General features: G+C 39.8%; 2 protein-coding genes and 1 long non-coding RNA gene across 3 annotated transcripts in view; 2 read left to right on the top strand and 1 right to left on the bottom strand.

The window, feature by feature from the left end:
- Nucleotides 1-3492: 3492 nt before the first annotated feature.
- Nucleotides 3493-23516, bottom strand: part of LOC147612118 (cytokinin hydroxylase-like) — a 97475-nt gene continuing 77451 nt past the window's right edge. Inside the window, exons 4-5 of the mRNA XM_086784265.1 lie at nt 9888-9908; nt 3493-4071 (exon numbers count right to left, since the gene is read on the bottom strand). Coding sequence (XP_086640391.1) covers nt 3541-4071; nt 9888-9908 — 552 coding nt within the window. The 3' untranslated portion in view covers nt 3493-3540. The remainder of the gene's footprint in view (nt 4072-9887; nt 9909-23516) is intronic.
- On the top strand, nt 8185-9090 carry LOC147612120 (uncharacterized). Its single transcript, XM_086783882.1, has one exon. The coding sequence runs from the start codon at nt 8185-8187 to the stop codon at nt 9088-9090; it is 906 nt and encodes a 301-aa protein (XP_086640008.1).
- Nucleotides 10038-10681, top strand: LOC147612119 (uncharacterized). Its single transcript, XR_015263612.1, has 3 exons — nt 10038-10071; nt 10198-10335; nt 10441-10681. It is a non-coding gene; the product is annotated as an uncharacterized LOC147612119 (long non-coding RNA).

Raw genomic sequence — 23516 nt, 5'->3', positions numbered from 1 at the left:
TTTCTAGATTCTTAGAGGACTTAGTAGAATGTATTTCTATTTGAAGACAGTGTAAGATATATGCCAACGGAGTATGCCAAGTTCTTATGCTCTAGAAGTATATTAGTTATCCCTAGTGGTAGCTACCTTAGGTATGGGCTAGGTGCTACGATGAATAAAAAATTTACAAAACACATGCCCTAAAAAATATATAGAAGTGACTTGAGACATGACGTGTCTACGGCCATGTGAGATGCTTGGTAGGACCTTGGGGTCGATGCCTTGGTTTCCATGGGGTGAACACGGATGTCTAAAAGATTAAGAAGAAGACCTACAAGGACTCTATCGCCTTGATAGATGCTGGTAGGACTCTTGAGTACATTATGGGCCCTCGAGACAGAAAGAAAGAAAAGGGTCTGTCACCCTTGAGATACTTAGCGGCCTTTAGATTCTTTTGGCAGAGGTCTCTTGGCCATTGCTTGGGTCTCATTGGGATGGAACCTTCCTCTTTAATTCTCTTTAATCTTCTGCTCTTTACACATCTAAAAAAAAAGAGAGAGAAAAGAAAAGAAATAAAAGAAAAGAAAAAAAAGAGAGAGAAAAGAGAAAAGAAAAGAAAAGAAAGAAAGAAAGAAAGAAAGGTCCAATCACCATGGCTTATATTTAGGAGTAGGGTTGCCACTTAGGAATAACTTAAACACTTGGGGACATTGAGACTGCAGTCATAACCTGCGGTGTACAAGCACACTTGCCTTTGCATAGCACTATCTACCACTTAGTCTCACTTTGACTAGTCTTTACTCGCTTCTATTAGCACTCTTTAAAACTCTAATCGGCCTTTCACTTACATGCTCACATGTGAGATTGTCATTTCTGGTTTTTTTTCAATAAAAGGCTTTACTTGTCTTTCATTGTTTTTTGCAGCTTTTGTTTCTACCGCGCCCGAGGATGTGCGTGATTTAGGAAGGGGGGAATGTTCCATGGGAACACAGATTATGGAAGAAGGCCAGAAGCAATTAATGCGAGAGAGCGGGATTGTAGCCATGGGAACATAAAGACGCACATAATTTTTCCATATTTTTGTGCCAAAGTGCAATGTAAATCGTTTTTGGTCAATGTGGATCCTAAACGAGAGTTCTAAGTGTATTAAGCAAGGCTCACTTATGGGGTTGTCCGTCCATGTGTGAAAGAGGCCTAGGGTTAGGGTTAGTGACATCTTTATAAAAGAGATGTTAGCTAAAGAAAGGGTACGTTTTTGGCCATTCTCATAAGCTATTGAGTGAAGCTCTTGAGCTCTCAAGCTATGGCAACTCTCTAACTCTCTCTATTGTACTCTAATGAGCATCAAGCTCCAATGAGTATAGCTCCACTTCTTTCTCTTAATCTATTTTAGCATCATTGAAGTAGATTAATATATGATTAGTTGAATGCTTCTTTCTTTCTCTTCTGTATGCTGCATGCTTGTAGTGTGTGTGTGTGTAGTCTCCATTGATGCAAGCTCTTGCCCACTTCATTGGCATTAGGGAAAGCTAAGATTTAATCAATGTTTGAATGGGATTAAGAGATTGCCATGCATTGCTTGTTCTCTTGATTAGTGTAGTGGATTTAAGGGATTGAGAGATTGATTGAGGTGTTGAATGGTTAAATCGTCAAGTGGTGGTTCGTGTATGTGAGCTCTCCCTCATGGGATAAGCCTTCATGCACTAATCGGGTCGAGTCCTCAGATTGACATTGTGTTTCTTAACACATTTGTTGATCGGTAGTACTCTATGAGCACTATATTGCACGGTAGAGAGAACCGCTCTACACCCATCTTGTGGGTTTGCATTGCATTGCACACCACGAGAATCTTGTTGTTAAAGATGCATGTGAGAACTTTGTATAATCTTAAGGAATTTTAAAGAGATCTATGGGTGGGTTATTACGATGGGAAGACAAGGAAGTCTTGAGAAACACACATGTCCTCAAGTACGAAATTCTTCCAAGTAGTACTCAACAAGGAGACATGGGAGGATGTATTGTTTTGGCAAAGGAGTTCATTCAAAAACTTGTGTCAAGTTTTGATTAAAGATTTTATGATTGTAGCTTGTTTAATACAATGAAGCTCTTTTCACCAAAAAAATATCTAGACAACAGAGAATAACAATAATGTTTTAGGAGTTAAATTTTTTTTATTGATTATGTGAACGATTTGATGGTGATGGCTCATCTTCCTTAGTCGACAGAAAGCTTTGCAAAGGAGAACTTTCTCATTTTGTGCCTACATTAGTGGAGTCTTATCCCACTAAGGGTATATTTGACTCTTGGGTACAATGCAGTAGTCAGATTAAATGGAGGCAAATGTTTCCCGAAATATTGAAGCTATGGCAAATTGTCCTTGTCATACCTGCTAATTCTATCAGGTGCGAAAGAGTGTCCTCCAAACAAAACAAAATAAAGAGTCATGATAGGTCTTGCCTTAGCTGGAAACCATATTCATGTCCTTATCTATTGAAGAGAAGCTTGAAAATGTGAATCGGGATCACATATCTCATTTGTGGAAGTCAAAATGGATGGAAGATCTCAAAATTAATCAAGAGTACCTCTTCCTAGAGTGATTTATACTTGAAAGTTTTGGTATGAATTAAATATTCACTTGTCTAACTTTGTAAGATTGAGTGCAAGTATAACAAAAATTTTCAAATTATGTGTATAGAGCATTTTAATATAGAAGAAGGATGAGGTAAAAAAAACCCTACAGAAGAAGGGTAATGTTGAAATTTTCCCTTCTTTGAAGGATTGTGCTGCTTAAGGTAACCTTCCAAAAAAAGGGGGGGACTACCAAAAGGACTCGATAAAAGCACTTTTTTAAACCAGTCAAAATAAGAGCATGCTTATAAACTAACCGTTTATTAGGTTAAATTTGCATATTTTGTCGATATTTTAACTAAAACCTAGTAAATTTGAATTGTTTTTTTAAGGGCTTGATATATTTCTAGAAGGAAAAAATACATTAAAATGTTGTTTTTGTGGAGCCCTAGCCAAGGAGCTAGGAGCTCATAAATCATACGCTAGACCCAAAATACAAACCCAGTCTCCCAACCAAGGCTGGACAAAAAACGACATTTCAATGTATTTTTACTCGTGAAGTTCAGAAAAACTATCAAGAAATATATCAAAAGTCTGTAAAAATCTAAATTTTTTGTTTTTTAAATAAGCATATCCTTATTTTGACCGGGTTTTATCAAGCCCCTTGGTCCCAACCGTAAGCGCAAACCAGTGCATACGCAGATGTCTCGAAAACATGACAACGTTATCGGCATTTGGGCTTCGTCTCTTGTGACCGATGAGTCAAAAAGCGCCTTCTGACATGGGGATTTGTGTGACATTTACATTGCGACTCGGGACTCGAGAGTGTGATCAATGATATATTACACTAATAATTTGTTTAATAGAGAAGAAGTAATATATTACACTAATCACTTTGTTTAATTGAAAAGAATTGAAAATGTGGATTTGTTAGATGAGAATGAATCATCAAACAATTATAAAGCATTATCACTGAAACTTCTTGGATGGAAGTCACAGTTTCCACAAGATATATCTTCTTCCATTAGAATCAGTACGTGCTACGATACAATCGAGTCTATAACATGTATATCTATGTATACTACATAATGCTTGTTTTGAATGATTCAAGCGTTCTAAGATGATGGGGACGCCATGCTTGGGCTTAAGAGTGAGAACGAAGATAGGAGCGTGTTTGTAATGGGGCGAAAGACGGAACCTGAAGCGGGAGAGAAGCATCGACAGGACGACTTTGGCTTCGATGATGGCGAAGTTCTGGCCGACGCAGTTGCGCGGGCCGAAGGAGAAGGGAATGTAGGCCCTGGGATGCTTGCACGCATTTGCAACTCCCTCGCCAAACCGCTCCGGCGTGAACTCGTCTGCATCCTCACCCCATATGGACTTGTCGTGGTGGTTGGGAAGCACCGGCACCCACACCGACAGCCCTTTGGGCAAGTCCCCCACTTTCATGTCCGTAAACGCCTGCCTCGCGAGCAGCGTTGCCGGAGTGTACAACCTCAGCGATTCGAGCAATATCATGCCGAGCTGCACGCACAAAACACATATCAATAGCAAACTAACCATATTCAGCAAAAAAATAGATCAACCTAGCTAAAGATTACCGTACATGAATCCAGAGTCCATTCAACCACGTCTAAAGAGCAGGTACACGTCCTATAACAATGACCACTGTTTTACAGCTCTCTTTTTTAGCATATTAGTCCTATCTTCTGCAGGTAGAATGCCCATTGCCTTGTGCCCAAATCAAATAAGGTGTTATTCTCAAATAAACCTATCATAAAGCGATACGGAACGCTACTAATTATCCCTATAATTATGTATACAATTTGCAGGAATTAAACTTGTGAGGATCAGATGATTAATTATGTCGAGCTGCAGAATACAATTGGCATAGAGTAACATAAAAAGGAGGGAAAAATAAGGATAGTAGGAAAACGGATTCAATGGTCACCAGGATACCCACCACTTTGTGCTAGCTTAGGATGTCGGAGTCGGGTGGGTTTCCTTGGGTTAGACGCGAGGAGCATGAGGAGGAGGGAGGTGGTGTCGTGGCCCGTGAAGAAGAAGGTCTTACACTCGTCCATAAGCTGCTGGGAGGTGCAGCGGAAGCCGTTCTGCTCCTTACTCGCAGCCTCGATTTCCCGTAGCATCAACCCCAACACCGATCGCAGCTCATCCTCATCGCTTCTCGGCGAGCTTCAATGATCGCCATGAGCTTCAACTACTCTGCCTAAAGTCTTTGTATTTTACCCTCCAGACTCAGCTAGAAGTTCTCAAAAAGAACATCCGTTGTTCATCGCCATATTTGGACCGTCGGATCTTAGTAAACTGATGAAAAGTAGACTAGGGTTACGTGGGAAAGCAGATAAACTAGAAATTATGAGACTAGAAAATTTTGTAAACCAGGCAACGAAGCTAGTAAACTTGAAAGGGTAAACTAAGAATTATTTAATTAACTTTAAGATGCTAAATTCGAAAAATTACTAAAAGTATAGATAGTAAACTAAGGAGTATGTACCCCATGCATGTTTTTAAGAGTCGAACATTCAATGGAAAATAGGGCTAGGAACAAAGTCTACTTGGGCCAAAATGGCTAGCATGAAAATTTTCACATAATGCTAGATAGGTGTCCCCATGTATGTTTTGAAGATTCAACTATTCAATGGAAAACTATAAGCAATGACTACTTAGTGAGTGACATGGCTAGCATGACAATTATCACATAATGCCTTATACGTCTTACGTTCAAGATTCAACTTGTGTATCCTTTTTTGTTTGAAAGACGTCAAGAAAATTTCTAAGTCCATGGGCTTCACGTTCCAACTTGCCTAGTTTACCATCCGTAGTTTACTTCTTATGCTAGTTTACCATCCGTAATTTATCAAGTTTACTTTTTCACTGCCAAAACTATAATCATTACCTACCTTCCTAATTTACTTCTCGTCAACAATCCTAGTTTACTAGGATCCAATAGCCCGGAAATGGTGGCAAAGTTATTTTTGAGCACTAGCAGGAAATGGAGGGGAGGAGGGCATTACCTACCTCTTCATCACTTGCAAAGCGATGCAAGGAATAATATAGTGTTGAGGACTCTAACAAGGGTTAAGCCTCAACAGTATCAACTCACCTGAGAAGGGTCACTTGTTGTAGCAATTAGTGAACTAGTTGCGTGAATTTTTTTCTTTGAGATTCAAAAAGTTTTATGTCCCTTCCATCTTCGTGCTCCTCACCTCCACACGCTCTTGCCCATGTCTATCATATGTGCACCTTGTTGCCTATCATTTTCACCTCCATGCCATCTCCTCGCCTCCTTTGATGCTCATGTCTCTCTTTCCTCCCCAACAAGCATGGAGTGTGGATAGGAGCTACAATAGGTCTGACGTGCAATCACCAGGATGTCAAAGACAGAATGTGAAGCGAGCACGAGGCAGGTGAGCATGTCAAGCATAAGTGCACGAGCAAGTATGAAGCAACACTAGTCCACGAAGTAGACAACATGGATGGGTGAGAAACAAGTTGATAGAAGGAAACTCAATATCTTTTGGAGGAGGGGGCTTCATGAGATGCCAGGTGGTACCCATGCTAAAAGAAGGTCCCCATAGCTAAAAAAAGGTGACCATATGGGATCACAACTAGTTTGTAGGCCTACATATAATAGAGATGATTGGTAGCTCTCCACGAGAGCTACTCATGGATGGTGCTTGCCACCCACGTTGACATAGCATGGTGAGAAATTAATGGGGGTACCCTATAGCTTCGAAGCCTCTTGATTATTCTTTTCCATTTCTCCTGATATGTAGATCTAGGTGAAATCTTAAAAGCTATGAAAAATCATGGAGACTGCTTAGGGCTCTACAAGAGCCACACATTCCTGCAATGTGAGGGTGGTATGGGGATGGGCTTTCATAGTATCTTCCACGAGCACAATTAACTCGATCACTTGCATTAAAAATGTACCTTGCCAAGCTTTCTCTAACCATGTGAAACTTACACAATTAAGGATCTAAATTTCTCTTAAAAAATATGTTTAAATCAGCAATTACGATGATTAGCTTGACATAATCGAAATTCGTGGGAATGCACGGGTTTCTCATGCATTTATTGATTTTCAACTTGCTAAGCCTACATATGTGTGCCGTCGAAAAAGCCCTTTATCTGGTCAAGTAACATCATTTGAGAGCTATAATCATAGCTAGCTACTATAAAACCTCAAAGGCTCAAGGGGGTTCACAAATGTCTACGACAAAGTGCTTGGACATGTAGGGATCCAACCACCACATACTTTATGTAGTAAGGGTGACCGTCAAGAAATCCGCAAACATTAAGCGACCATGCACAAAATTATCCCACACAAGATTTGAAGCCTTAACTTCTTCTATAAAAAGTGCTCCCAAGGCAGTTGACCCACTTGCAGCCTGTGACATTAAAGAAGTAGGCAAATTTGTTTAAGCTATGACTACGCATTGCCTGTGAACTTTAAAATAATAAGCGGATATGTAGGGAGGATCTCGTCAAGTTGTAGCCTGGATGCATCTTTTACGAACTTGAGACACCCGAGCCTTCAAAATGAAGGCCTTGAAACTTTTCTCAAATCTGTGAATATTTTTAATTACTTTGAGTGCTTCAATTAGCACAACACTATAATTGAAGTCTAAATTAGAGACAGTAGTCAATAGTTGACTCAGCAGAAGCCCCCCATTAGCGCAAACTTCCAACTTCTAGGCTTGGATTTTGGAAGTGTGTGTAGTTCGACTGACTTCGATGCTTATATCATACCTGAGTAGCATGAATCAACACAAGTCACAAGAATTATTAAACATGCATGTGTGCATCCACCACTTTAATGAAAAAATAGGTTAGCATCACTTGACTTGTCATCCTCGAACTCTGGAGTCACCCTTCGGCCAGAGTCCCACCTCACTTTTACATGAAGTGTTCCATCTCGCATGCTCAACTTAAAGATGTCTTCTATACATGACACGTGGAAGACATCTTCTCCTAAATGTTAAGCGCTTAAGCATCTACGTGGTACCTTTCAATATTGGTCATCTCTTTTTTTTCTCTCTTTTTGAGATGGGGTCCTAAACTCTATCCTATTTGGCGCACATAATTTCACCCTATCTTCTACCCATATGCATACACCCATATGCATACACCCAAATACCACAAGGGAATACTACCTTTCTAAATATTGGGCACTTTTGAAGGCATTGGACAAGCTACTTTTAAGGGCATTGGACAAGCCCCAAGCTACGGGATGAGCCCAGCAAGTGATTCACTCATCCGATTGGAGTGATAGTAGAGTTGTTAGTAAGTCAGCATCATAATCGAGTCGTAATGTTTGATGTCAATGGAAGCCACGGTCCTTGACCTAGAACGTCAGGCTTAAGGGGCAAGCGTAGCACATTGTTGTCACTATGGCATAGTTGATGATGATGAGGTGGAAATGGCGAGGCCTTTATCATCTCATTTCAATTAAATCGTGCTATGAAATTCCAAAGGAAAGCTAACAAAAGACATTGGAACTAAAGTGTTATTAACAATCTTGCGAACGGAGAGCTTAAGATGTTTGTTCTGATGAAAAAATTTATACATACAAGAAGTTAGATGATTAGAGGATGATATTGACCTTTGGCCATGCATGCGTGTTCAGCAATCCGCCTTGCTGATGTTCTACACGACTTGAATATGCTTAATAAGCATTTTCAAGAAGAGGATGTAGACATCGCCTTAATAAGTGCATACATTGAGGTCACTTTATCTTCTTTGAGACGTAAGTTCTTGGAAGAAAATTTTGGAAAAGATACAAAGTACTTAAAGAAGTTTATGTGTGATACTGAAGATGGTACTTGGCATTATGTAAATGAATCTGGTGTGGAGTATACACACAGCTTGTTGTTTGAGGTTATTCTAGGTAAGGACAAAGAAGGCAAGGCTTTGGATAATGGGGGTAAAGATGTAGAGAGTTGCATGCAGCTTGCAAGGAGTTTTGTGCAAAAGGTGATTGATTGTGTTAATGAGCATTTTCCGCATGTATACCTCTTGAATGCTACCAAGATGTTCTCTCCACAGTTTTATCCTAAGGATGCCAAGCGCTCCAAGTCTACAATGGAGAGGTCAAAGAAGGTAAACGAATGGTTGAGTAGGCTCTTGAAAAAGGTTGGAGGTCATGTTGTGGATGCACAGGGATGCAATGACGAGCTTTTATCGTTTACCGATACGCTATACTATGCATGCGATACTATGAACATGAGAGATGCATGGCAGTTGTTTGCTTCAAATGTCAATTGGCAGCGCTCTTATCCGAATCTATTGAAGTTATGGCAATTGATTCTTGTTTTGTCCGTGTCATCTGTGTCTTGTGAACGAGGCTTTTCAAAGCAAAATGCAATTAAAACGTCTACGCATCAATGCTTGAAAGTGGACACATTAGACATGCTCATGCGTATCTCACTTGTTGGTCCAAAGTATGATGCAATTGATTGGGTGTCAGTCTACAAGATTTGGGAGCTCAAAAAATGCCGAAAAGCAACAAATGCTTAGTTTTTGCATACGATCAGCTTGATAGCAGCTTGTTGAGTAGTATGATGCTCTTGATGCATAATTGGTTGTGTAAATGATGGTCTTGGCAACAGTTTTTGGCAGCAGTTTGTGTACTCCATGTAGAGAATGGCATCTGTCAAGCAAGGCTTTTGCCGTGTATGGCTGCTTCTTGTAATCAGACGTTCGGCTACCTTTGGTTGAATGATCCCCATGTGGCTATGCTTTTACTTATTGACATGTCAATCAGCATGTGTAAATGTCGAAAGTATGTATAATAGTTTGTGGTTTTTTCACTTGTTATATAGGGCTTCGTGTTTTGCAGGTACAGCCAAATTTCAGCCTATAGTGTAGCCCCACAGTGCAGCTGATTTTGGGCCAAAAGATAGCCAATCAGTTTGCCTATCTTCAGCCCACAATCCAGCCCTTTCTCACCTTGAATGCAATCCGACAAAGTTCTCCTATTTTCAGCCCAAAGTGTAACCCACAGTACAGCCAATCTCAGCCCGAAAGAAAGCCCACAAGTTGGTCTAGTTTCAGCCCACTGTTTAGCCCTTTCTCAGCCTGAATTCAGCCCAATGTCCATCCCCTAATGCAGTTGATTTGAGCCCCTAGTGCAGCTGATTTCAGCTCATTAGACATATCAATTGTATTTGAGATATATGCACTTCAGAGATGTTGAAGGATCAAATGAGAGTTTATATGACTAACCTTGTGTATCATGTTCTTGAAGGAAATCTTTGCAGATGTGCTACTATTAGCATCTCCATTCTGTGGCAATGCAAATTTGTTGTATATACAGATGTGATGGTAGAAGTTTGCTACCAACACATTGTCCTTTCTTTTAATTTTGGGCTCATGTTTGCAGAATTTCTTTCCAAGAGCTGATGTTACGTACTATTGTCAGTGCGTCAGACTAATTTGCTAGCTTCTTTTTAGAAGATGGTGACAATTCGGGAGCACAAGTTTGCCTTTTTTGTAAAGGTAAGGGGAGCTTGAACACATGTGTGTCCATGTTTTTTATTATTCCCAAAGTTTGCTATCATATGACTATATCTTCTTGAATTTATTGGAGCTTTACACAAATTCTTATATCTATGAGATGGTTAGTACTCTCTTGAGACCAGGTTGGAAACTGGAATTGCTTTACTGCTAATACCAGGGCACCTTGATGGAGAAATTCTTGTATGTGTAATGGCATCAAGATCCCAAGATGTGAATAGTTTTGATGGAAACAACAATGGCCAGGTAATTGGAACTTGAAAGTTGTGTCAATATTATGTATCCAGGCTATTAAAAGAATGTTTTAACTCTTTAAGTGACTGATATTCTTGACAATGCTTAACATTGTAGAATATGATGATGGTGTTTGCTCGACCTTTGTATGTTTATTGGAGGTGACAACAATGAAGGAAATTTGTCTTGTCGAAGACACTAGCAAGGTGTGTGTTGATTCTAGTCGACTCTTATTGTGAATCTGCTGATTCGTAGCTTGCCTGGCATACTATTTCTTCTAAAGTTTTTTTGTGAATTTCCATGTATCATGAACTTGTTGTTTTTATCTCGTTGTTTTAATATTTTTACAAATTTGAGTGAAGCCCTGGAATATTTTGGGAAGCTTCATAGGAAGCCTAGAATAAGTACACAGGGAGTCACAGTCCTTGTGCTATGGGGAGTCAATTTTTAGGCCTGCCACCATTCTATGTGACCACAGAAAGCGCTAGATTTTTCATCAAAGCCACCCCTACTTTTCATATGCAGCTATATCACCTTCTTTTTCGGATTAACATTCATATGCGGCTATATCACCTTCTTTTTCACTACAATACACCACATGGTAAATATATATTCACTTGTTGAAGCTTCTGTATAGAGTCTATACGGGCGGAAAGCAGGGTTTGGGAAAAGACGGGTTCGCTTTAGCCTAGAACTTGTTCAACTTCGGAAAAATCCTTCTCAAATTCTTATGAGAAGGAAATAAAACCCTTTCAAATTTTACAAGTTTTAGTTATATTTTCTAAGTTCACATAGAAAATACCATCTCAAAAATAGCAATTTCCTTCTCATTTAGTGGTGAAAAGTATTTAGTTCCTTTTCCCTAAAATTGTTTTCCCTAACCCTGGCGGAAAGGTCTCCGGTCCACGTAGCGCACTGACAATTAAATCAGGCCAGGAATCGGTTTGTATTATTAATATTTCATCCACCTATTATTAATATTACTAATATTAATATTAATCACTCGGTCGGCCGCTGGCAACAATGTCAAGTAAAAATCAGATTCACCGCACAAAAACCATATCCTATATGGACCCCTTGAAGTATCTCCAGCACGTTATCAACTTCTGCACGCAGTTATATACCCCAAGCTAAGAATTCCAATTCCACGCTCAGGGCGAAGTGAGTCAAAACACGACATTTGCAGTATGAACACCGCCTCCAAAATGGCGACTGCGTGTGTGTGTGTATATATGTATGTTTATATACATATGTATGTGTGTGTGTGTGTATTGTATATGTATATATATATATATGTACATGTACATGTAAATGTATTGTATATGTATATATGTGTATGTATATATATATATATATATATGTATGTATGTACATGTAAATCTAAATGTATACATATATGTATATAATGTAAAGGTAACCAAATCATCATTTGCATGGGAGCACTAATAGATACAAGTGCATGGGAGCACTAATAGATACAAGTGCATCAACACATCCTTTAATCTCTTGCACATAATGATTTATTTATGGTCCTGTTGCATCGAGTCACACTATCTATCTTTTTCTTCAATTGCATCTTCTTTGGTTGTGTATTTATGATACAGCTTCACCAATGTATCCCATGCATCCTTGGGATTATGTGTCCTAAATATGGCATAACATGGTATTTGTCACACAAATTGAGAAATAATGTAACACTTTGAAATCCCTCTCTGTCCAATTCCTATGTGCTGTAAGTTGGGCTAGTGTTACATTCACTGGGGAAACCCTTGGCTCTGTCACCAAAGAAAGTTTGTCATGCGGTACTTCCAAATCCAAAAGTTGTCTATCAAGATTTTTCCCATTGTCTGGATTGTCACTCATTTTTCTATGCACAATGTTCACTAAGTATTGTAAATAATCAACTCAAACACACATACATACATGTATTTCATCACCAATGTTGTCCGCACATTCCACAATTTTTATGGTGGCGATAGAATCCAAGACTTAAAACCACTATTTGTATAAGCTAAAAATAACTTGACACCACTCAAAAAATCTGAGAAACACATCCAAAATAGTCTTCCACTTTTCGAAACACTCCAAGGAAACTCACACTTTGCATACAAGTTCACCCAAGTAGTATTTGAGCTTGACTATATATGAACAGTCCACTATGCTCAGTTATGATAGGTTTTGCTGAGCCGTAAAACTATTCAAATGGTTATGAATTGATCCAAATATATGTGATATATATGCAACTACATGCCAACAAGCTCCATATAGCATATCAAGCCCATCCGAGATGTGCACATACCATAAACATTAAAAATGTTATTGTTTGTTTTGCTTGGACATGGCTATACACCTGATAATCCTCCTCTATTTTCTTCAAATATGGTCCAAATATTGGCTGCAGGCACTCACTAGCTCCACCCTGTTAATCTTGCTTAATCCAGCTCCTTTTTTATGTTTCTAGCTCCTAGATGCTCTAGGAAGATTCTCCACACTCACATACACATGTTTCCAAAAATGTGTAGTCCATTTGGTGGTATAGCTCAAATGAGCTCCAAGATAGTGAAAAATGTCAAAAAATTGTTATGGAACAGGTTCTATGGGATTTTGGGTGCTTATCAATGATTACATGAAAGCCTTAGAAATTGACTTATGAATTCTCCCAACACATCAATGCTTTCAATTTTTGCAATAACCACCTCCAATGACTCCAATTTGGAGTATATTCTCCCTGGTTTTTGAGTAGTTCCAAAATAGTGAATAATCTTCTCCAACACTTCACATATTTGCTTCACATCAATGCTAATGCAAGATTCCAAGTTTCTCATACATTCAACACTGCCACATACATGTTCTCCTTCAATATTTGTAAATACATGAGCACCTTTTGTTTCACAGCTTCAATGGCAACCTCAATCTGTTTCTTGCTTTGTTAACCACCTCTTCGCTCAAATCTCACGAAATCACTTGCAATCCGCTCAAGGGTGCTTAGCTTTGCTTACCCGTGGTCTTTAGCTTTCAGATTTATTGAGTAGATGTATGCTCGACAGCTTCTTCTTTGCTCCAAGCTCCAATGACTTTCTTCTTCATAGATTCTTTTCCCTCTTCTTCACTCACTCACAAAACCCTAATAGAGAGCACCAGGCTCTGATGCCATGAAAAGGGAGAGGAGATAGACACCAAGGTAGAGAGGAAAACCCTAATTAGCTCTCATTATCTCAAACCATTAACACATACATGATAGACAAGCTCCATAACTTTCCTTCATTGAACACACAAAAACACTACACATTTTTCCTAGTGATAAGTTCACAGTGAAATAACCTAAGTCTAGTGTCCACACACTTAGCCAGTTGGATGTGGCCATTATTGTCCACGCACACACTTCTGAACTAGTGTCCAAATGCTATCGCTATTCACTAGATCCCAATGAGCTTACATTCTCAAAACAAAGCAAAGAACCTTACCTTCTTCGAATGCAATGTGAACAAGCATTGTTTTACAAGAATCGAGATGGCAATCCATGGTGGCAAATTATGTGTCAATCCTCGAGGTCAATGAATTTTTGATAGCGCACTTTCCTCCTTACTCAAGGATAGAAACCATATTGATATCCAGGAAGATATATCAATGGTCAAGGAGGAGTGTACATATCGTGACCTCAGCGTGATGCTGATTGCTCAAGGAGATAGACCAAGACCATCTAAAGTGAATGAGGAATGGGAGGAGGAAGAGAGCGCAGGGGGACAAAGACCTTAAGTTTGGCATTGATCAAGTAATAGAGCCTATAACATTAACTTTACCTATACCACTTGGGCTAGACTTAAGAGAAGAGGAACTACAAGAAGCTAGCAAGGACTACGATGAACCGCTCTTTTACAATGACATTTTTCTCGAGACTAGTCCTTAAAACTTAGATATAATCCTGCTTCTCCAATAATTTCCCTAGCTTCAGTGTGCCACATGCTTTTAGATCTTCCAAACATCACACGTACATTTATCCACTTAATCTTTCAAGAAAGATTGCATATTATTACCATGCATTATCTCTGCAATGCCTGAGTAATATCGCACACTCCTCTAGAACACCCTTGTGGCTCCAATTAACCCCAAAATCTCGCTCTAGTTGTGCGATGATAATGTTTTTGCTAACCACATCTTGCTCCCCTGCATTTAAAAGAAAACTCTATGTTTATTAATCAGTTTGATTGTAATTTACAACCATATCATATTATAAAAGATCTCTTACTCCCATAGCTTGTGGACCTCAGGCATATAGAGGTCCACAAGGAGGCAGACAACAAAAAGCCTTGCCTCTATCTCGGTCCACAATGTGTTTCCACTCGTTCGATGGAGCACTCTACGCCCACATCCCTATACAAGATTGTGGCACTAACAGTGGTGGGACTGGCTACTCGAGCAAATCCGTGATACTCCGTTCATTACTCCTATAAGGAAATTAAAACAAATAGTTATTAGACATTGAAATAACTAGTATAGCATACAAAACATACTTCATACGTGCGTCAGCACCTCTACTGAGAGTCTTGGGTGACATAACCATGCCTCTATGTACCTCTCCTCTGTGTCGTGTACAATTGACCAAATATAACTATTATAGCAATTTTTAAACAAATGATATCTCAAAAGAGACAAATTATAGAAATTATACATGTTGATTTGGCTACATAGCGCTAATGGGCTTTTTCTATGTCAAGACTATTGTGCCCAATAAATGTGTCCACCCCAATACATGTTACATAGCGCTAATGGGCTTTTTCTATGTCAAGACTATTGTGCCCAATAAATGTGTCCACCCCAACTCTAGAAACTGAAATAAATTGTCAAGTATGGTTGTTTCATGGCCACCTTCTAAGAAAGAACTACTGTTGTCACTCCAGTTAGCTTATGTATGCGTAGGGAATGTAGAATAGCTGACAAAGAAGCACATGGTGGCGGGGAAGAAAAGGGGATAAGAGTGGTGATAGGAGCATTGTAGGAGGGAGCAATTGTGGAGAGAAGTTGTGTGAGAGCCAAGGGGTCTTTTGGTGAAGAAGCTTTATGGTAGCTTGCTGTTGAATATTGTTTCTTTTTTGGGAAGAAGGGATGCGAGATTTGCTTAAGGAGGTTTGGGTTTCCCAGGCAGAGGGTGGTAAGGTGATAGAGGGTCTTGTAGGACTCTAAATTAAAGCTTTCTGACACAAACTTGACTTGCCAATCCTAAGATCTTTACTCACACATGAGTTCTCTTAGCAATCTCAAAAAGCACAACATAAACTAGAGCATAAACAACTCATTAGTCAAAACCTTAGGAAAGTTTCTACATATAGATGATAAAAGATCCTCTCTCAACAACCCAACATATGGGGATTAAAAAGAAAAGAGAGAACACCATGAAACCAAGGGACAACCACACGATTATCCCCAACAAAAACCCTTTCAAATTTGTATCTTCAACTCCACAAATCTTCAACTCCACAAAAACCAGTAACAACCAAAAGCATTGCAACTACACCTTGCAGGCTTCCACCATCAAACACAACAGAGAATTGTTAACCAAAGACGTAGGGTGTTCCAAGTTCAAACAGAGTTGCTATTCCTAGAGGTCCTAGGGATTGGAGTCAGTTGTGTGTTTGGGGTAGTCATCTTGTGCTATTGAAAGGTGGATCTTAACATGTTTGAAGCCTGTGGAGCCTAGTCTAACAATCTCAGTATAGTGGAAAGTCGATTTGATAGGTTGTGGGCTAGATTGTGGTCTAGGTGTTAGCTGAGGGCTGTCTCAAGTCAGAAAGGTGTCAGCTGCTGCTAGCCTTGGGTTTGTCGAGTTTGATATTGATAGGATTTGAGATATTTCAAGGATTGGGGGTGTATGCGGTGGGACACTGGGGTGTAGAGTTATGAGTCAGAATTGAGTCAGATATGCTGTTAAGGTGGATAAATCCAATCTCAGTCAAGTTCTGTGAGGTTTTAAAGTAAGGTTTTTAAGATACCCGAGGCTGGAGGAACTTTGAGGAAGCTTGGCGGACATAATTTTGACTAGGGTCAACAGTAGGTAGCAACAACTGTTTGATTCAATTTTCAATCAACAAACAGGTATGTTTATTGATTGTAGTCAGCAAATTAATCACTTTATGTCAGCCAGAGCTGGGAGTGTTTTTGGTTAGCTGGTGGTTAGTTAAGGTCAACTAAGGGATTAGCTAGAGAGGAGAGTTAATTTTGCAGCAATGTGATAAGCTATGGTGGATCAAATGCAAGCAATTAACTAATAGCTTAATGTAGGCATGGATACTCAAAAATCAGCAATTAACTAATAGCTTATTGATTGATTAATTTTTAGTCAGCAAATTAATCACTTTATGTCAACCAGAGCTGGGAGTATTTTTGGTTAGCTGGTGGTTAGTTAAGGTCAGCTGAGGGGTTAGTTGGAGAGCAGAGTTAATTTTGCAGAGTTAATTTTGCAGCAATGTGATAAGCTATGGTGGATCAAATGCAAGCAATTAACTAATAGCTTAATGTAGGCATGGATACTCAAAAATCAACAATTTCTCATTAGGCCAATGCCTCAATTTATATATTTTACATCCACAAGATGCCAAGCATCTAATCCCACTAATTTCTCCTTGATTTGTGCCACCTCTTCTACATTTTAGGGACACCTTTTTCTAGTCTAATCTTTCCACACCCCTATATTCACTCATGCTACCCTTGATTCTCTCATCAGTACATTTCTCTCACCTTTTCACTGCTACCCACTTAATTACAGTCTCTTGATAAGGGCTTGTTCCCGCACACACCCATTCACTTGTATATTTCAACACCTCCCCTCAAAACCCCTATATCAAGTTTCCCTCTTACTTGGTAGCCCACATCGAGTGCATGAAAAGTCCCTAGCTTGTAGTCCTTAATAGTCTCTCTCTATGTGTCCAAGGCTGCTACAAGTGCCCGTGACCTTAACTAAATTGCTCACTTATACATTTACCACATGGCCTACATCATCGGTGGCTCAGACATGGTTTTACTCTATTGGGATAGGTTACATTGGGTTGTGGGGTTTCTCTCTCAAAAAAGATGTCTCGACTCCTCTACCTTAGGAGTCTCCACCCATGAAGTTTGCCGATGTTGATTCTTCTTCATTTGGTTTGCTATAGCAGTCTCTAGCCATGTGTCCTGGCTTCCCACAGCTATGGAAAGTGAAGGTCATTCCTCCTCCCCTACCTCTTCCTCGTCATCGTCCATCGTGCGAGGCCTTCATGGGTGTAGAATGCTTTCTCCTCTCCAATTGTTGGGTCCAATCCTTTCTTCTCTTTGACCTTGTTCTCTTGCTCTAGTAGAGCTCCTTCTATCTAATGCAACTACAAATCTGGTACATTCTTTCCCAATTGCTGCCAGTTGTTGCTTAATGCTTTTGTATTTGTTCAAGTGTGTGGTTAGAGGTTCACTTTCCTTCATGTCAAGTTTGTAGAATTGCAATAGCAGGTTTATCTTTGAATTTTTTACTTGAGTGCCAAATAATTTGTTAAGTTCATCCCATGCATATTTAGCTTGTTGTATCCAATGATTTTATATTCACATGATCACAAATTTTTTTTTGTTAATAACATTTGTTAACATGTTATTAACATGTTAACATGTTAACATGTTCCCAAAAAAGCCAGTGGGAGGTTCCCTGATTAATCGGCTAAAATCCCGCCGGGATTTTGCAATACTCGATGGTCCCGTCGGGAAAATTAAAAACCCGAAGGGTCCCGCAGGGGTCGTCATCTAGCCCGACGGGCTATAATTTTCTATATATATGGGCCTGGGGGGCCTTTTGGGAGTTCATTGCTGACAGTACACACAGGTAATGAGAGTTGTGTGTGTGTGTGTTTGTGTGGGTGTGTGTGGGTGTGTGTTCGTGCGGGCAGCCGCCCATTGTCGCAATGCGCAGCAGGATGTGGGTGGTCTGCCACATGAGGGGTGTGTGTGTAAGGCCATTCTTTGGAATGGTGCTTACCCTCGGGCACTTAGTCGGTAACGCGGCTGGTCTGTGTCCTATGGTAAGTATGGCACGCCGTAGCGGTACTAGTCAGTAACGCGGCAAGCATAGTATCATTATGGTGATATCACCTTCCCTTCCCTTCCCTTTGTCAAATGCGGGCATATGGTCGGTAACGCGGCCAGTGTATGTCCTTATCCTATTCGTATTCCCATAGAATCGGGTGGCATTTTGTCGTTAACGTGGCAAGTTGGTGTCGTCCACTAGTGCATATATTGTTTTTTGTATATTGCGGCATTTGATCGTTAACGCAGTCGGAAAAATGTCGTAAATTTGCTTGATTTGACTTGTATTATTTTTATTGTGTGTGATCCATGCGATACTTGGTAACGGGACATGAGTATTTCATGGATCAAAGTTTACATCATATTGTCTTTACGTTTAATTTCATAATATCGTAACTCGAAAAAATGAATATCTCTCTCTCTCTTCCTCCCCCCTCTCTCTCTCTCATGATACACTTCACAACACGATAGATGTGTAGATGAGGAGTTCTTTTTTTCTCTCTTAAAATATACATAATCCCTAATAAATTCTTTTTTCTCCCTCTATTTACTTAAAAAATAAAAGAGTACATTATCTTCCTCTCTTTAGGAACTCAAAACTATTAAAAATGTCATCTTATGTTTCTTCTCTCTATCTGTCTCACAACTCTCTCGCTCTTCCTCCCCCCCCCTCTCTCTCTCTCTCTCATGATACACTTCACAATTCTCTCTCTCTCTCTCTCTCTCTCTCTCTCATGATACACTTCACAACTCTCTCTCTCTCGCTCTCTCTGTCTCTCTATCACGATAGGTGTGTAGATGAGGAGTGCTTTAGGAATACAAAACATTATTTTCCTCTCTTTAGAAACTCACAAAACTATTAAAAATGTCATCTAATGTCCCCTCTCTCTCTGTATCTGTCACACCTCTCTCTCTATCTGTCACACCTCTCTCTCTTTCTCCCCCTCTCTCTCTCTCTCTCATGATACACTTCACAACTCTCTCTCTCTCTCTCTCTGTCATGATAGGTGTGTAGATGAGGAGTGCAACATGTATACACTTGATAAGTAATCCTAAGTAATGATGCACTTCTTGCGGTTGTCTCACGTTCGATAATGTATTGCATGATGTTGAGTTCAGTAATATTGTTTGATATTTCGTTTTTGTTTGATCATTGATAAGTAATGATACACTTGTTGCGGTTGTCTCACGTTTGATGATGTATTGGATGATGTTGATTTCAGTAATATTATTTGATATTTCGTTTTTGTTTGATCATTGATAAGTAATGATACACTTGTTGCTGTTCCCTCACGTTTGATGATGTATTGCTTGATGTTGATCTAGGTAATGTTGTTTAATATTCTATTTTTGTTGTGTTTAGTGATATTTGCTAGATTTACGAAGACGACCAACATGCTTTTCCCTGAAGAGCGTAAAATCGTTCTACGAGCAATTCGCATTGAAGCAGTCATCACAGTGGCACAATGTGTAGATGACGTCGTCAAAAAGATCAATGAGTCTGAGATACTCATGCGAGATCTATTAGAGTAGATATGGGAAAATGCACAGCGTCGACTTCGAAGCGGAGGCAACGCTGAGTTGCTTGATAGACAAAAGATAGCAAACTTCAACCATCAACATATAACACGAACTATTTTGGAGAGCATGTGTGTAGCATGCAATGATCTTAGAGATGCTGCCTCGCCTGAAGCTAATATGCATCGTCTATAGTTATGGGACGCTGTATGGAGCGAGCAAAGAGCCAAGAGCAAGCGCATGAAGGCGCTGGATGCAGAGTCACTCCCTAAAAGAGTGCGCATTGCCCAGGACATCGCTGCAACATCCAGCCAGGCAGATGCGAGTGGGACAGGTGCCATTAATCATACAATCTACAATTCTATGTGCACACACCTCATTGGCATCCCGCACGAGGCTCTGCTCGAAGGGCGAACAATAGGCTCTGGTGTTTTTGGCACAGTAAAAGAGTTTACAGTTAGAGGTATATCATTTTTGCCAGAGCACATTACTTTTTGCGGAAAGCACTACAAAGGAGAAGGTAGCGCCAAGTTCGAGAGCTTCCAGGCAGAGCAGGGCATACAGGTTCTACACCCATCAATTGTCAGGTGTATTACATACTATAATGGCGGCTCGCTTGGTGATACTCTTCTGAAGGTCCCCTTCAGATTCAGTGAGTTCACCAAAGCAATTTTCTGTTTGGATCGAGGATGGAGAAAACCCCCGCCCGATAATATTCCTTTAAGTCATCTAGAACTTTCTAAAATAAAACAAATAGTAATAACCATGCCATATATTATGCATGCCCTGGTGGTTGGTCTAGCGGCAACACATTTGGTAGGACATCCATTCAATGTAGTGTTGGATTTTACAAAAGAGTTGAAGCCACGCGTAGGTATTATCGATTGGGGGTTATTGCTGAGAGTGCCCAAAAAACGAGTGTCTCTCAATTTTATATTTGAAGTAGACAAGAACCCTGAGAAGGTGGCAAAGGCGGTCTCCTACGCAAACAAAGAGCGAAATAAACGGCCGTGGATAGCCTCGGAAATTTATGATCCGTTTTTGGCAGATGCATACACTCCTGCATCTGATGTTTTTGCTTTAGGGTATTTATTACAAATTTTATATGACTTTTGGGAGAAAGTACAAGAGTTGTGGATGGACAATAGTTCCTATGACAAAGTTACCATGGATACTATTATTTATAGAGTCAAAAATTGGATGTGTCTGCCTAATCGCGACGAGCGAAAATCTGTTTTGCAAGTAGTGAAATTTTTTAGATCACTAAATACTGACCCAACGAGGGCACAACGTCCTCTTGTAGAGCTATCGCTGTCATTAACCCCAATTTTGTAATGATACAGTATCAGGAGATTAAGTTTCAAGAATGGCTCTTTGTTTGTCTCTCTTCAAAATTTGATATGTGCCCATTGTTTGAAATATTATCTCATTGAGTCTTTGCAATATCTCTCTCCTCTTGTGGTGTTTAAGTTTATGTTTTCTCTTCAAAATTTGATGTGTGCGCATTGTTTGAAGTATTTTTTGAGTCAAGTGGATATTTCTCATTGAGTCTTTGCAATACATATCTCATCTCGTGGATATTTCTCATTGAGTCTTTGCAATACATATCTCATCTCGTGGTGTTAAACTTTAAGTTTTTGAGGGTAATGGTCAATTTATCTTATGTTGATCTTTACAGTTCATTAAAATCCTAAAGTCATTTATGTTCATGCAAATATGGCAGAAGCGCAAGCACGAGCATCAAGGGTTAGCCAAGAAGGCATATGAGCGAATGAAGGCCCTTGCACATGGACTGATAGCCCGCAAAGCTAGGAGAACAGCATGCAGGTTGTTGAAATGGACAAATCCTACTTATGCCCAATGGAAAAACATAAATAAACGCGTAACCACAAAGATGATAAAGGAAATATGGCCATGTCCAGATGGCGAGATTAAGAAGGGAAGATGAAAGGTTTCGCATAATGATATCAAATTTAATGCCGAGCGCATTTTCTTGGAGATGTACGGTCGTCCTCTCCATAACGCCGATGCTCCACTCTATTTTGCTAAGATGCTATATGCACAATTTATCCTAGAAACTCCAGTGGACTTTGCCTCCAGAGAGGCCACTGTCAACACCCATGACATACGTGAAGACACAGTGACATTCACAAGGGAGGAACTTGCTCTCATGGTGGAGGGCGTTGGATTGGAGTTAAACAAGGTCAAAGAAAGCTTAGGGGTACAGCTAGCAGATAAGGAGAAAGAAGCTGTACGATTATCTCAAGCGTCAACTCCTCCCTCGGCCAATAGAGGGATTCAAGAGCAGCTCACAAAGATCAGCCAAGATGTACAGATCATCTCTTCACGTATAGCTTCTGTGCGCCAAGGGAACCACATCTCTCATTTTTTGTTACATCTTGACCTTGTTGGAGTTTCTGCTGAGGCTACTAGTTCCTCCACCCCCCAATGTCCTGTATGTTACAAAGTATTCGATGGATGGAGCGGCCAGTATATACTACCTTGTGGACACTACTACCACTTAATATGTTTACTGAGGCAAATGCAAAATATTTCCACATGTGCATTGTGCAGTGTCCCAATAAATCAAGGTATTTATATAGTGTTTGGCATGGCTAGCGAATATAAACCACTAGGACCTTTAGATGCAACTCCTAGTGCAATTCGCAATTTATTTCAAGATGAAAGCTAAGAAAGACAGAAATCCTACTTTTGTATTGATAATTTCTCCAAATACAATCATTTGTACAAGTACTTTTTATGAAATTAATGAAATGACTTCTTCCTCTATGTTAGTATCTTGCTCCAAAATTCTTTCACCGTTTACCCTCTCGTCTTCTAAATTAAGCTCATCTAAGTCAATGTCCAAATTGTCTTCTATCTCAAGGGTAGTGCACGACGTGCATCCAACATCAAGTTCTCCTCTACTACATCATCACAATCGTACATCCATCTGGGCATATCTTCTTCATACTCTTTGCTTTCAATGTCTCGCAAGATCTTTTCATTGCAATTCATGTAAACAAGTTTATCTGCTCGATCTGTAAGAAGTCGATTGTTGCGAATAGTACTGTGAATATATTTGTACATGCTCCAGTTTCTTTCTGAGCCTGAGTTTGACAAGCACTGACTTAGAACCTTCATCGCAAGGTTCCGCAATAAAGCATAATGCTCACCACCATTCATCATCCACCACTTCCATGCAAGTTGCTCTTTAGCCATTTGTTGAACAAGGGAGTTGAAAAATAAACCCTCTTTCAATCAAAATGAGGTTATCTCCTTTATGCACTTTACAGGATCATCAACATTATTATAAAAAGTGTTTACCACTTTATAAAAATCTTGCACCACCTCAACGTTGGACATCAAATCCATATTCCAATATTCAGGATCTAACATGTAAGCAGCACTGTGTAGTGGTGAATGCGCTCCAATCCATCTAGCATGAAAGTACTTCAATAGGACTTTTCTTTCTCTACTGGAGAATGGTACACGCCATTGCTTTTCCACCACTGAATGCTCTAATTTCTCAGGACACTCCAAACTCCGCTCGTCGACAGTCCACCATTGCATCCATGCTTTCCCAACATTAGGCACTCTTTGATCAAGACTTCGTACAGTATACATAACATGCATCA

The sequence above is a fragment of the Cibotium barometz genome, chromosome 46 (genome assembly GCF_041138505.1).
Source record: "Cibotium barometz isolate CiBa-2024 chromosome 46, ASM4113850v1, whole genome shotgun sequence".
Lineage (NCBI taxonomy): Eukaryota > Viridiplantae > Streptophyta > Polypodiopsida > Cyatheales > Cibotiaceae > Cibotium > Cibotium barometz.
Note: the sequence above shows the minus strand (reverse complement) of the source record. Positions and strands in the feature narration are given on the sequence as shown.